At 40.3% G+C, this 14,089-nt stretch overlaps 1 protein-coding gene across 1 annotated transcript in view; it reads left to right on the top strand.

The window, feature by feature from the left end:
• CCDC174 (coiled-coil domain containing 174) overlaps window positions 1-14,089 on the top strand; it is a 78,680-nt gene that overhangs the window by 46,229 nt on the left and 18,362 nt on the right. Inside the window, exons 9-10 of the mRNA XM_053720916.1 lie at window positions 13,472-13,607; window positions 13,713-13,850. Coding sequence (XP_053576891.1) covers window positions 13,472-13,607; window positions 13,713-13,850 — 274 coding nt within the window. The remainder of the gene's footprint in view (window positions 1-13,471; window positions 13,608-13,712; window positions 13,851-14,089) is intronic.

Here is a 14,089-nt window from a genome sequence, read left to right as displayed (position 1 = left end):
CTTCTTCCTCTCTGTTCCTTTTTTTTCTCTTCTGAATTTTGTATTTTCTGTTCTATCCCTAAAAAAAATCTCTTGAAGTGCTTGGTTCATTCATAAATAAATCTCCTTTATATTCTATTTCAGAATCTATTCTTTCTCTCAATGGACTATATCTATAATCTCCAATTGTTCTGATAGTTGCTTCTTCTCATTTTATAATTTCCTGGATTTTGTTGATAGTAATTAGCTGATCTCCCCATATTTGTGTGGTGTGTTCTATTCCACCTATAATCTTTCTCTTTTTGAGGATAGTCATCTTTATAATATTGGGGTTCTCTTCTAAAATATTGTTGGTTTCTATTATCAAAAGTTCCAAAAATGACTAAGGACATCTGTCCGAAACGACGTTGATCTGTGCAGTCTGGCTCAATAAACTTTTTGATTATCTTTGCAGTTTGGTGGTGCAACTATCTCTTGTATTGCTTGTTTTCTATTATCGGTATCACTATAATTAGGGTTCTGGCCGTAGTTTTTATTCTTGTGAAAGTCTATGATAACTAGAATTATTAAATTTCATTTCATTATGTCAAGTTAATTTTCTTTTACAAGATATGACGAGTCCACGGATTTCATCCTTATGGGATTACGCCTCCTAGTCAGCAAGAGGCGGCAAAGAGCACCACAGCAGAGCTGTATATATAGCTCCTCCCTTCCCTCCCACCCAGTCATTCTCTTTGCCTGTGTTAGTGATAGGAAGAGGTAAAGTGAGGTGTGTGTTTAGATTCTTCAAGAAGTTTTTTTTGTTTTAAAATGGTGCCAGTGAGTACTATTTTTCTCAGGGAGAAATAGTCAGTCAATAACTTCCCAAAAGGAATGGAGACATTTTTATTTTCTTCCCTGATTGTTGATGATCTTAGCAAAACATTCTCTAAGATCCTGCTGGTTCCCACAGAGCGGTTGAAGGTAGTGTATAGAAACATCTTCAGTGTGGAGAACTGTATCATGCTGCAATCAGCATTGAGGTATGTTCAGTCATTTGCTTCTGGGGAGACTAGATACATCAGAACAGGCTGACATTATCCCTGTACTGGGGAGGGGTATTCGGTAGGCGCTATGTAAATGGTGTACCTGGAATTTTATTTTATTACTGCAGTGACTATTGTGTTCACTTATACTTATGCTGTGTGTTGGCTGACGCTGGGAGATGCGGTTTGTTCCCTAAGCGCTGTCGTTATTTATATATCTTATAACTAGCTATGGGAGTGTGTGTTTATGAGGGGCACATGGCGTTTGTAGTTATTTGAGTTAGTAGACTGACATGTTTTTCTTTCATGTAATTAGCAAGAGTCCATGAGCTAGTGACGTATGGGATATACATTCCTACCAGGAGGGGCAAAGTTTCCCAAACCTCAAAATGCCTATAAATACACCCCTCACCACACCCACAATTCAGTTTTACAAACTTTGCCTCCCGTGGAGGTGGTGAAGTAAGTTTGTGCTAGATTCTACGTTGATATGCGCTTCGCAGCAGGCTGGAGCCCGGTTTTCTTCTCAGAGTGCAGTGAATGTCAGAGGGATGTGAAGAGAGTATTGCCTATTTGAATTCAATGGTCTCCTTCTACGGGATCTATTTCATAGGTTCTCTGTTATCGGTCGTAGAGATTCATCTCTTACCTCCCTTTTCAGATTGACGATATACTCTTTTATATATACCATTACCTCTACTGATTCTCGTTTCAGTACTGGTTTGGCTTTCTACTACATGTAGATGAGTGTCCTGGGGTAAGTAAGTCTTATTTTTGTGACACTCTAAGCTATGGTTGGGCACTTTATATGTAAAGTTCTAAATATATGTCTTTAAACTTATATTTGCCATGATTCAGGATGACCAGTATTCCTTATTTCAGACAGTCAGTTTCATTATTTGGGATAATGCATATGAATGTTCATTTTTTCTTACCTTTAAAAATTGTTTCAATTGACTTTTTTTCCCTGTGGGCTGAAAATGCTTAAATTTATTGCGTCATTTTTGGCGCGGACTTTTTTGGCGCAAACATTTTTTTGTCATTTCCGGCGCCCTAATTGACGCCGGAAGTTGTTCGTGATTGCGTCTTTTTTTTTTTTTTTAGTTTTTGCGCCAAAAATGTTGGCATCACCGGATGTGGCGTCATTCTTAGCGCCAAAAAATTTAGGCATTGCACTTAGCGCCAATAATGTGGGCGTCATTTTTGGCGCCAAAAAATGTGGGCGTCATTTTTGGCGCCAAAAAATGTGGGCGTCATTTTTTTCTCCACCTTTTTTTCACATTATTTCAGTCTCATTTTTCATTGCTTCTGGTTGCTAGAGGCTGCTTCATTGGCATTTTTTCCCATTCCTGAAACTGTCATTTAAGGAATTTGATAAATTTTGCTTTATGTTGTTTTTTCTTTTACATATTGCAAGATGTCTCATATTGACCCTGGATCAGAATCTACTTCTGGAAAGACGCTGCCTGATGCTGGTTCTACCAAAGTTAAGTGCATTTGTTGTAAACTTGGGGTAACTGTTCCTCCGGCTGTAGTTTGTGATGAATGTCATGATAAACTTGCTAATGCAGATACTATTTCCATTAGTAATATTCCATTACCTGTTGTTGTTTCCTCAACATCTAATGCTCAGGATGTTCCTGTTAATATAAAAGAATTTGTTTCTAAATCTATTAGGAAGGCTCTGTCTGTTATTCCTCCTTCCAGTAAACGTAAAAGGTCTTTTAAAACTTCTCATATTTCAGATGAATTTTTAAATGACCGTCGTCATTCTGATTTGTCTGTTTCTGATGAGGATTTATCTGGTTCAGAAGATTCTGTCGCAGATATTAACAATGATAAATCTTCATATTTATTTAAAATGGAATTTATTCGTTCTTTAATTAAAGAAGTTTTAATCGCATTAGATATGAAGGAGTCTAGTCCTCTTGATACTAAATCTACTAAGCGTTTAAATTCGGTTTTTAAACCTCCTATAGTTGTTCCAGAAGTTTTTCCTGTCCCTGATGCTATTTCTGAAGTAATTTCTAGGGAATGGAATAATCTGGGTACTACATTTACTCCTTCTCAAAGGTTTAAGAAATTGTATCCTGTGCCATCTGACAGATTAGAGTTTTGGGACAAAATCCCTAAAGTTTATGGGGCTATCTCTACTCTTGCTAAACGTACTACTATTCCTACGGCGGATAGTACTTCCTTTAAGGATCCTTTAGATGGGAAGTTTGAATCCTTTCTAAGGAGAGCTTTTTTATGTTCAGGTAATCTTCTTAGACCTGCTATTTCTTTGGCTGATGTTGCTGCCGCTTCCACTTTCTGGTTGGAGGCTTTAGCGCAACAAGTGTCAGACCATAATACTCATAGCATTGTTAAACTTCTTCAATATGCTAATAACTTTATTTGTGATGCCATCTTTGATATCATTAGAATTGATGTCAGGTATATGTCTTTAGCTATTTTAGCCAGAAGAGCTTTATGGCTTAAAACTTGGAATGCAGATATGTCTTCTAAGTCAACTTTGCTTTCTCTTTCTTTCCAAGGTAATACATTATTTGGTTCTCAGTTGGATTCTATTATTTCAACTGTTACTGGGGGGAAATGAACTTTTTTGCCTCCGGACAAAAAATCTAAAGGTAAATACAGGGCTGCTAATCGTTTTCGTTCCTTTCGTCAGAATAAGGAACAGAAGCCTGACCCTTCCCCTAACAGAACGGTTTCTGTTTGGAAACCTTCTCCAGTCTGGAATAAATCCAAGCCTTTTAGAAAGTCAAAGCCAGCTCAAAAGTCCACATGAAGGTGCGGCCCTCATTCCAGCACAGCTGGTAGGGGGCAGGTTACGATTTTTCAAAGACATTTGGATCAATTCGATTCACAGTCTTTGGATTCAGAACATTGTTTCACAAGGGTACAGAATAGGTTTCAAGGTAAGGCCGCCTGCAAGAAGATTTTTTTCTCTCTCGCATTCCAATAAACCCAGTGAAGGCTCAGGCATTTCTGAAATGTGTTTCAGATCTAGAGTTGGCTGGAGTAATTGTGCCAGTTCCAGTTCTGGAACAGGGTCTGGGGTTTTACTCAAATCTCTTCATTATACCAAAGAAGGAGAATTCCTTCAGACCAGTTCTGGATCTAAAGATATTGAATCGTTATGTAAGGATACCAACATTCAAAATGGTAACTGTAAGGACTATTCTGCCTTTTGTTCAGCAAGGGCATTATATGTCCACAATAGATTTACAGGATGTATATCTTCATATTCCGATTCATCCAGATCACTTTCAGTTTCTGAGATTCTCTTTTCTAGACAAGCATTACCAGTTTGTGGCCCTTCCGTTTGGCCTAGCAACAGCTCCAAGGATCTTTTCAAAGGTTCTCGGTGCCCTTCTATCTGTAATCAGAGAACAGGGTATTGCGGTATTTCCTTATTTGGACGATATCTTGGTACTTGCTCAGTCTTCACATTCTGCAGAATCTCATACGAATCGACTTGTGTCGTTTCTGCAAAGACATGGTTGGAGGATCAATTTACCAAAAAGTTCCTTGATTCCTCAGACAAGAGTAACCTTTTTAGGTTTCCAAATAGATTCAGTGTCCATGACCTTGTCTCTAACAGAAAAGAGACGTCTGAAATTGGTTTCAGCTTGTCAAAACCTTCAGTCTCAATCATTCCCTTCAGTAGCTTTGTGCATGGAAATTGTAGGTCTCATGACTGCTGCATCGGACGCGATCCCCTTTGCTCGTTTTCACATGCGACCTCTTCAGCTTTCTATGCTGAACCAGTGGTGCAAGGATTATACAAAGATATCACAATTCATATCCTTAAATCCAAATGTTCGACACTCTGACGTGGTGGATAGATCACCATCGTTTAGTCCAAGGGGCTTCTTTTGTTCGTCCAACCTGGACTGTGATCTCAACAGATGCGAGTCTGACAGGTTGGGGAGCTGTATGGGGATCTCTGACAGCGCAGGGGGTTTGGGAATTTCAGGAGGCGAGATTACCAATCAACATTTTGGAACTCCGTGCGATTTTCAGAGCTCTTCAGTTCTGGCCTCTTCTAAAGAGAGAATCGTTAATTTGTTTTCAGACAGACAATGTCACAACCGTGGCATATGTCAATCATCAAGGGGGGACTCACAGTCCTCAGGCTATGAAAGAAGTATCTCGGATACTTGTATGGGCGGAATCCAGCTCCTGTCTAATCTCTGCGGTTCACATCCCAGGTGTAGACAATTGGGAAGCGGATTATCTCAGTCGCCAGACGTTGCATCCGGGCGAATGGTCTCTTCACCCAGAGGTATTTCTTCAGATTGTTCAAATCTGGGGACTTCCAGAAATAGATCTGATGGCTTCTCATCTAAACAAGAAACTTCCCAGGTATCTGTCCAGATCCAGGGATCCTCAGGCGGAGGCAGTGGATGCATTGTCTCTTCCCTGGAATTATCATCCTGCCTATATTTTTCCGCTTCTAGTTCTTCTTCCAAAAGTGATTTCCAAAATTCTAATGGAACGTTCGTTTGTACTGCTGGTGGCTCCAGCATGGCCTCACAGGTTTTGGTATGCGGATCTCATTCGGATGGCCACTTGCCAACCTTGGACTCTTCCGTTAAGAACAGACCTTCTATCTCAAGGCCCTTTTTTCCATCAGGATCTCAAATCATTAAATTTGAAGGTATGGAGATTGAACGCTTGATACTTAGTCATAGAGGTTTCTCTGACTCAGTAATTAATACTATGTTACAGGCTCGTAAATCTGTGTCTAGGAAGATTTATTATCGAGTCTGGAAGACTTACATCTCTTGGTGTTCTTCTCATAAATTCTCCTGGCATTCTTTCAGAATTCCTAGAATTTTACAATTTCTTCAGGATGGTTTGGATAAAGGTTTGTCTGCAAGTTCCTTGAAAGGACAAATTTCTGCTCTTTCTGTTCTTTTTCACAGAAAGATTGCTGATCTTCCTGATATTCATTGTTTTGTACAGGCTTTGGTTCGTATAAAACCTGTCATTAAGTCAATTTCTCCTCCTTGGAGTCTTAATTTGGTTCTGAGGGCTTTACAAGCTCCTCCGTTTGAACCTATGCATTCTCTGGATATTAAATTACTTTCTTGGAAAGTTTTGTTCCTTTTGGCCATCTCTTCTGCTAGAAGAGTTTCTGAGTTATCTGCTCTTTCTTGTAAATCTCCTTTTCTGATTTTTCATCAGGATAAGGCGGTGTTGCGGACTTCATTTAAATTTTTACCTAAGGTTGTGAATTCTAACAACATTAGTAGAGAAATTGTTGTTCCTTCATTATGTCCTAATCCTAAGAATTCTCTGGAGAGATCTTTACATTCTTTGGATGTAGTAAGAGCTTTAAAATATTATGTTGAAGCTACTAAAGATTTTAGAAAGACTTCTAGTCTATTTGTTATCTTTTCTGGTTCCAGGAAAGGTCAGAAGGCCTCCGCCATTTCTTTGGCGTCTTGGTTAAAGTCTTTGATTCATCATGCTTATGTAGAGTCGGGTAAAACTCTGCCTCAAAGGATTACAGCTCATTCTACTAGGTCAGTTTCTACTTCCTGGGCGTTTAGGAATGAAGCTTCTGTTGATCAGATTTGCAAAGCAGCAACTTGGTCTTCTTTGCATACTTTTACTAAATTCTACCATTTTGATGTTTTCTCTTCCTCTGAAGCAGTTTTTGGTAGAAAAGTACTTCAGGCAGCTGTTTCAGTTTGATTCTTCTGCTTATACTTTCAGTTTTTTTCATTATTAAGATTAAAACTTTTGTTTTGGGTTGTGGATTATTTTTCAGTGGAATTGGCTGTCTTTATTTTATCCCTCCATCTCTAGTGACTCTTGCGTGGAAGTTCCACATCTTGGGTATTTATTATCCCATAAGTCACTAGCTCATGGACTCTTGCTAATAACATGAAAGAAAACATAATTTATGTAAGAACTTACCTGATAAATTCATTTCTTTCATATTAGCAAGAGTCCATGAGGCCCAACCTTTTTGTGGTGGTTATGTTTTTTTGTATAAAGCACAATTATTCCAATTCCTTATTTTTTTGATGCTTTCACTCCTTTCTTATCACCCCACTTCTTGGCTATTTGTTAAACTGAATTGTGGGTGTGGTGAGGGGTGTATTTATAGGCATTTTGAGGTTTGGGAAACTTTGCCCCTCCTGGTAGGAATGTATATCCCATACGTCACTAGCTCATGGACTCTTGCTAATATGAAAGAAATGAATTTATCAGGTAAGTTCTTACATAAATTATGTTTTTCTTCCCATGCGGGTCTCAGTATGGCTCGAGTTACGCCGACGGTGGGCGGGGCCTAGTTTCGCACGCTCGCTGTGGCGAGGTGCAAGTGTCTGGAGTGTGATAAAAATGTGTAAATAGGATAACTGAACAAACGGAGCAGTATTTGTTAAGTTAGTTGTGCATATAAGGACACTTTTTTTTATCGCTGGAAAAGTTATACTGCAAGCAGAAAAATTGTTGCGCTTTTAATTTTTAAAGGCGCAGTAGACTTTTTTTTTTTTTTTTTTTTTTATTTCAAATATTTTGCTATAAGTTTTGACTTTCTAGGTTGAATATTTCAATTAAAGAACGACTATTATTGCTATTGCTAGTCTGTTTAACATGACTGAACTTCAGGAAAGTACCTGTTCTATGTGTTTAGATGCCAATGTGGAACCCCCTCTTACTTTTTGTCCCTCATGTACTGAAAGGGCCTTACAATGTAAAGAACAGATTTTCTTTAATGCGAGTATGTCTAAGGATGCTTCTCAGACTGATGAGAATCAGGGCATGCCGCTACTTTCTCCCGAAGCGTCACAACCTTTAACGCCCACCCAAGCAACGCCATGTTCTTCAACAGCGTCCACTTCATTTACGCTGTAGGATATGGCTGCAGTTATGTCATCTACCCTTACAGAGGTTTTATCTAAGTTGCCAGTGTTGCAGGGCAAACGCAGCAGGATAGAAGCCACTTTGATTCCTACGACTTCTGATGCTTTGATGGCTATTTCCGATGTACCCTCACAGGGATCTGATTTGGGGGGTAGGGAACTTCTGTCTGAGGGGGAACTTTCTGACTCGGGAAGCGTGTTACCTCAGACAGACTCGGACGTCATGTCCTTCCGATTTAAGCTTGAACACCTCCGCCTGTTACTTCGGGAGGTTTTAGTGACTCTGGATGACACTGACTCTATTGTGATACCACCAGAGAAAGTGTGTAAGATGGACACATACTTAGAGGTTCCTGCTTACTCTGATGTTTTTCCGGTTCCTAAGAGAATCTCGGAAATTATTACGTGGGAATGGGAAAGACCGGGTTTCCCGTTCTCACCTTCCCCTAATTTTAAGAAAATTTATCCCATAGCTGACACTGTTCCGGATTCTTGACAAACAGTCCCTAAGGTGGAGGGAGCTATATCTAACCTTGCTAAGCGTACAACTATTCCTATTGAGGACGGTTGTGCTTTCAAAGATCCTATGGATAAAAAGTTGGAGGGTCTTCTGAAAAAGATATTTATTCATCAGGGTTTTCTTTTACAACCGACGGCCTGTATTGTACCAGTTACAACTGCGGCGGCCTTTTGGTTTGACGCCTTAGAGTCTCTTAAGACGGACTCCTTTAGAGGAAATTTTAGATAGAATTAAGGCTCTTAAGCTGGCTAATTCTTTTATTACGGATGCCGCCTTTCAGATTGCCAAGTTGGCAGCTAAGAATGCGGGATTTGCCATTTTAGAACGTTATGGTTAAAATCTTGGTCTGCTGATGTGTCCTAAGTCAAAGCTTTTGGCTATTCCTTTCAAAGGAAAGACCCTATTCGGGCCTGACTTGAAAGAAATCATTTGACATTACGGGAGTTAAGGGTCATCTCCTACCTCAGGATAAAGCAGCTAAACTGAGGGGTAAGCAGAATAATTTTCGTTTCTTTCGGAATTTCAAAGGAGTCCCCTCTCCATCCGCTAAACAGGAAGGGAATTTTGCTCAAGCCAAGTCTGTCTGGAGACCCAACCAGGCTGGGAACAAAGGTAAACAACCCAAGAAGCCCGCTGCTGCTCCCAAATCAGCATGAAGGGGCGGCCCTCGATCCGGGACCGGATCTAGTAGGGGGCAGACTTACTTTCTTTACCCAGGCTTGGATAAGAGACGTTCAGGACCCCTGGACACTTGAAATCGTGTCCCAAGGGATAAAAAGAGGCGTTCTTACGTTGTGTAAAGACCTCTCTACTATGGGAGTAATTTTGTCCCGTTCCAATACAGGGGGAGGGGTTTTACTCAAATCTTTTCGTGGTTCCCAAAAGAGGGAACGTTTCGACCCATTTTAGATCTCAAATGTCTAAACAAGTTTCTCAGAGTCCCATCCTTTAAGATGGAGACCATTCTGACAATTCTGCCATTGATCCAGGAGGGTCAATATATGACTACTGTGGACTTGAAGGATGCATATCTTCATATTCCTATCCACAAGGATCATCACCAGTTCCTAAGGTTTGCCTTCCTGGACAAACATTTTCAGTTCGTGGCTCTTCCTTTCGGGTTGGCCACAGCACCCAGGATCTTCACGAAGGTTCTAGGGTCTCTTCTGGCGGTTCTCAGGCCACGGGACATTGCAGTGGCACCTTATCTGGACGATATTCTTATCCAGGCGTCGTCTTACCAACTGACAAAATCTCATACAGACATGGTTCAGTCCTTTCTGAGGACTCACGGGTGGAAGGTGAATCTAGAAAAGAGTTCACTAATTCCACAGACAAGGGTTCCTTTCTTGGGAACTCTAATAGATTCTATATCCATGAAAATTTTCTTGACGGAAGTCAGAAAGTTAAAGATTCTGAATACATGCCGAGCCCTTCAGTCCAATCCTCGACCATCAGTGGCTTAGTGCATGGAGGTGATTGGATTGATGGTGGTGGCAATGGACATCATTCAGTTTGCTCGCTTTCATCTCAGACAACTACAGCTGTGCATGCTCAGGCAGTGGAATGGAGATTATGCAAATTTTGTCTCCTCAGATAAATCTGGATCAGGAGACAAGAGACTCTCTTCTTTGGTGGTTGTCGCCGGATCATCTGTCCCAAGGGACGTGCTTCCGGAGACCCTCTTGGGTGATGGTGACAACGGACGCCAGTCTACTAGGCTGGGGTGCAGTTTGGAATTCCCTGAAGGCTCAGGGGGTGTGGACGTGGTTGGAGTCTCTACTTCCAATAAATATTTTGGAATTGAGAGCAATTTTCAATGCGCTTCAGGCTTGGCCTCAGTTGGTTTCGGCCAAATTCATCCGATTTCAGTCGGACATCATCACGACTGTGGCTTACATCAATCATCAGGGAGGAACAAGGAGTTCCTTAGCGATGACAGAAGTATCCAAGATAATTTGGTGGGCGGAAGCTCACTCTTGTTATCTGTCAGCAATCTACATCCCAGGAGTGGACAACTGGGAAGCCGACTTTTCAAGCAGACAGACGTTCATCTGGGGGAGTGGGAACTCCATCCGGAGGTCTTTGCCACTCTGATCCTCAAATGGGGCAGACCGGAGTTGGATCTTATGGCATCCCGTCAGAATGCCAAACTCCAGAGATATGGATCCAGGTCCAGGGATCCTCAGGCTGAACTGATAGATGCCTTGGCAGTGCCTTGGTCGTTCAACCTAGCTTATGTGTTTCCCCCGTTTGCTCTCCTTCCCCGGGTGATTGCTCAGATCAAACAGGAAAGAGCTTCAGTGATTCTCATCGCTCATGCGTGGCCTTGCAAGACTTGATATGCCGATCTGGTGGACATGTCCTCTCTGCCACCGTGGAAGCTTTCATTGAGGCAGGACCTTCTCATTCAGGTACCCCTCCATCATCCGAATCTGGTTTCTCTGCATCTGACTGCTTGGAGATTGAACGCTTAATTTTATCTAAACGGGGGTTCTCTGAGTGGGTCATTGATACTTTGATTCAGGCACGTAAGCCTGTCACTAGGAAGATCTACCATAAGATATGGCGTAAATATCTTTATTGGTGCGAATCCAAAGGCTACTCATGGAGTAGAGTTAGAATTCCCAGGATTTAATCTTTTCTCCAAGAAGGATTGGAGAAAGGGTTGTCGGCAAGTTCCTTAAAAGGACAAATTTCTTCAAGGGGCTCCGTTTGAACCCATGCATTCCATAGATATTAAGTTATCTTGGATGGTTTTATTTTTGGTTGCTATTTCTTCTGCTTGCAGAGTTTCTGAGCTTTCAGCTTTACAATGTGACTCTCCTTATCTTATTTTTCATTCTGATAAGGTGGTTTTACGTACCAAACCTGGTTTCCTTACTAAGTTTGTTTCTAATAAGAATATTAATCAGGAAATTGTTGTTCCTTCTTTGTGTCCTTATCCTTCTAAGAAGGAGCATCTGTTGCATAACTTGGATGTGGTCCGTGCCCTGAGGTTTTACTTGCAGACGACTAAAGAATTTCGTCAATCATCTTCATTATTTGGTTTTTCTGGAAAACGTAGGGGCCAGAAAGCTACGGCTACCTTTCTTTTTGGCTGAAGTGTATCATCCATCTGGCATATGAGACTGCTGGACAGCAGCCTCCTGAAAGAATTACACCTCATTCCACTAGGGCTGTGGCTTCTTCATGGGCATTTAAAAACAATGCTTCTGTTGAACAGATTTGCAAGGCTGCAACTTGGTCGTCTCTTCACACTTTTTCCAAATTTTGATACTTTTGCTTCATCTGAGGCTGTTTTTGGGAGAAAGGTTCTTCAAGCAGTGGTACCTTCCGTTTAGGTTCATGTCTTGTCCCTCCCTTTCATCCATGTCCTACAGCTTTGGTATTGTATCCCATAAATAAGGATGAAATCTGTGGACTCATCATATCTTGTAAAAGAATAGGAAATTTATGCTTACCTGATACATGTATTTCTTTTACGATATGACGAGTCCACGGCCCACCCTGTCATTTCTAAGACAAGTATTTACTTATTTTTGTTAAACTTCAGTCACCTCTGCACCTTTTGGCTTTTCCTTTCTCTTCCTAACTTCGGTCGAATGACTGGAGTGGGAGGGAAGGGAGGGGCTATATATACAGCTCTGCTGTGGTGTTCTTTGCTTCCTCCTGCTGACCAGGAGGCGTAATCCCATAAGTAAGGATGAAATCCGTGGATTTGTCATATCGTAAAAGAAATAAATTTTTCAGGTAAGCATAAATTTTCCTTTTTCTTTCGGTTTCTTTTGGGAAAACTTTTAGATGATTTTCATTTTTAGGTTTATCCCCTTGAGGTCTTAAATTAATTTCATCTGTAACTTCTATTTCTTTATTTTCATTACTATATATCACCTGGGTATCAGTCTGGGAATAATCCTGCTCATCTCTATTTTTCTAAGTTTCCCTTCTAAAATATCTTTATTTTTTGTAGATTAAGGATAATCTTTTTGTTTCTCTTCATATCCTCTAGATTTTTTTTTAAAAGGGTCTAGTCTTTTTTTTTTTTATATTCTACCTTTTTGTTTTGCTTTCTTCCAAGGTTATATTCCTAGATTTTATAATTATATTCATTAGTTTCATAGATGCATTTTCTAATGTTTCATACCATTCGACTAACAAAAAATCTTGCAGTTCAAAATTACATTTTTTATTTTTTTTATAAACGTAAACCTCTTGGGACAATCTTTGATTCAACATACTTCTTCATAAAAGTTACCTCAATTTTATGTTTGAGTTCTTTAATTTAAAATTTTCTCAAAATTAAGAGTGGTTTCTAATTCTTCCCCTTTAAAATTATTCATAACGTTCGTACCTTCTATTTCCTAGAGAAGGGAATCTTTCATACTAAATAAATCCATAATTAACATCACCACAAAGCTGACTGGAGGAATGGTGATAATGCCTTTATATCATACTTGTGTATTTAGCAATGGTGCTCACCCTGTCCGATCATGCTGGAATATGTGGATAGCCTACAGCTATTTATTAGTATGGTTATTATTTAATAATCGTGTAATTAATAACTGCTCTGTAGTGTTTGATCTTCAGTGCCCGACACTCGTGTATTGTGTAAAAGTGTTCTTGTCAAACACAGTTATTACATAGTGCAGATTGTGTGTACGGTATGTTTGTGCTGTGATGATCACATCTTGTTTCTTACACACATTTATATATTTCTTTACAGTTTTGTTTTACAGTGAGCAAATGTTCTAGGTGCTTATACAGACATTAAACTCAGCACATTCCTAGTGTGCGTACAGAAGAGCACTAATTAAACATCTGAAATATTTTTGGTGTATGAAAAAGATTAAGTAAAAACAGTGTTTCTTTATTTAAAAACCTACAGCAAGTTCATGTCTGTACACTTTGTCTCATTTCCCTAGTGAAATAAACTGCACATTCCAGGAGCATAAGAAAAAATGTCACTTTTAAATGCAGCAAATCACTTTAACACCACTTTTAAAGCTGAGAATATAATCTGGGACTGCTTACAAACCTTTTTTTTTTTTTTTTGTTAGACCGAAGATCAAAGACTGAAGCGTGAACGTCTCAAAGCCAAACGTAAAGCCATGCTGGATGCACGACTTTCCAAACTGCGGCAGAAGAAGTCAAAGGAAATGAAGGGAGAAGGAACTGTAGAGTCAGCAAAGCCAGGTGAGTGTTTGTTTCTCTGGATACAAAATGTTTGTAACGTTGTGGGAAATATAAAATATGACACTGTGTGTTCACGCACTCTCTTATTGCTCTGGTTCATTGTAGAAGAGTTGCAGATTGGACCAGAAGCCCTCGAGTTGGAGGTTCCACTGCCAGCTGAAAAGAAGGTGGAAGTGGTTATCCAGGAGCGGAGGGACACACAGCCAGGGCTACCACATGTGCGCGAGTGGGACAGAGGCAAAGGTGAGGCAAGAGTAGGCAGCAGACCTGCTCAGAAGCTGAGGTTACTTTTACACCCAAGAGCTACATGATCCAGTGATCTCCTGTGGCTCAGGCTATAGCCCAAACACCCTCAAACTTGGCCCTCCAGAGGTTTTGGAACTACATTTCCCATGATGCTCAGCCAGCTTATATGCTGGCTGAGCATCATGGGAAATGTAGTTCCAAAACCTCTGGAGGGAAAAGTTTGAGGGTGTCTGCTA

Source organism: Bombina bombina, chromosome 7 (assembly GCF_027579735.1).
Source record: "Bombina bombina isolate aBomBom1 chromosome 7, aBomBom1.pri, whole genome shotgun sequence".
In the NCBI taxonomy this organism is placed as follows: domain Eukaryota; kingdom Metazoa; phylum Chordata; class Amphibia; order Anura; family Bombinatoridae; genus Bombina; species Bombina bombina.
The sequence above is the reverse complement of the archived record's forward strand: the minus strand, read 5'-3'. Positions and strand labels throughout refer to the sequence as shown.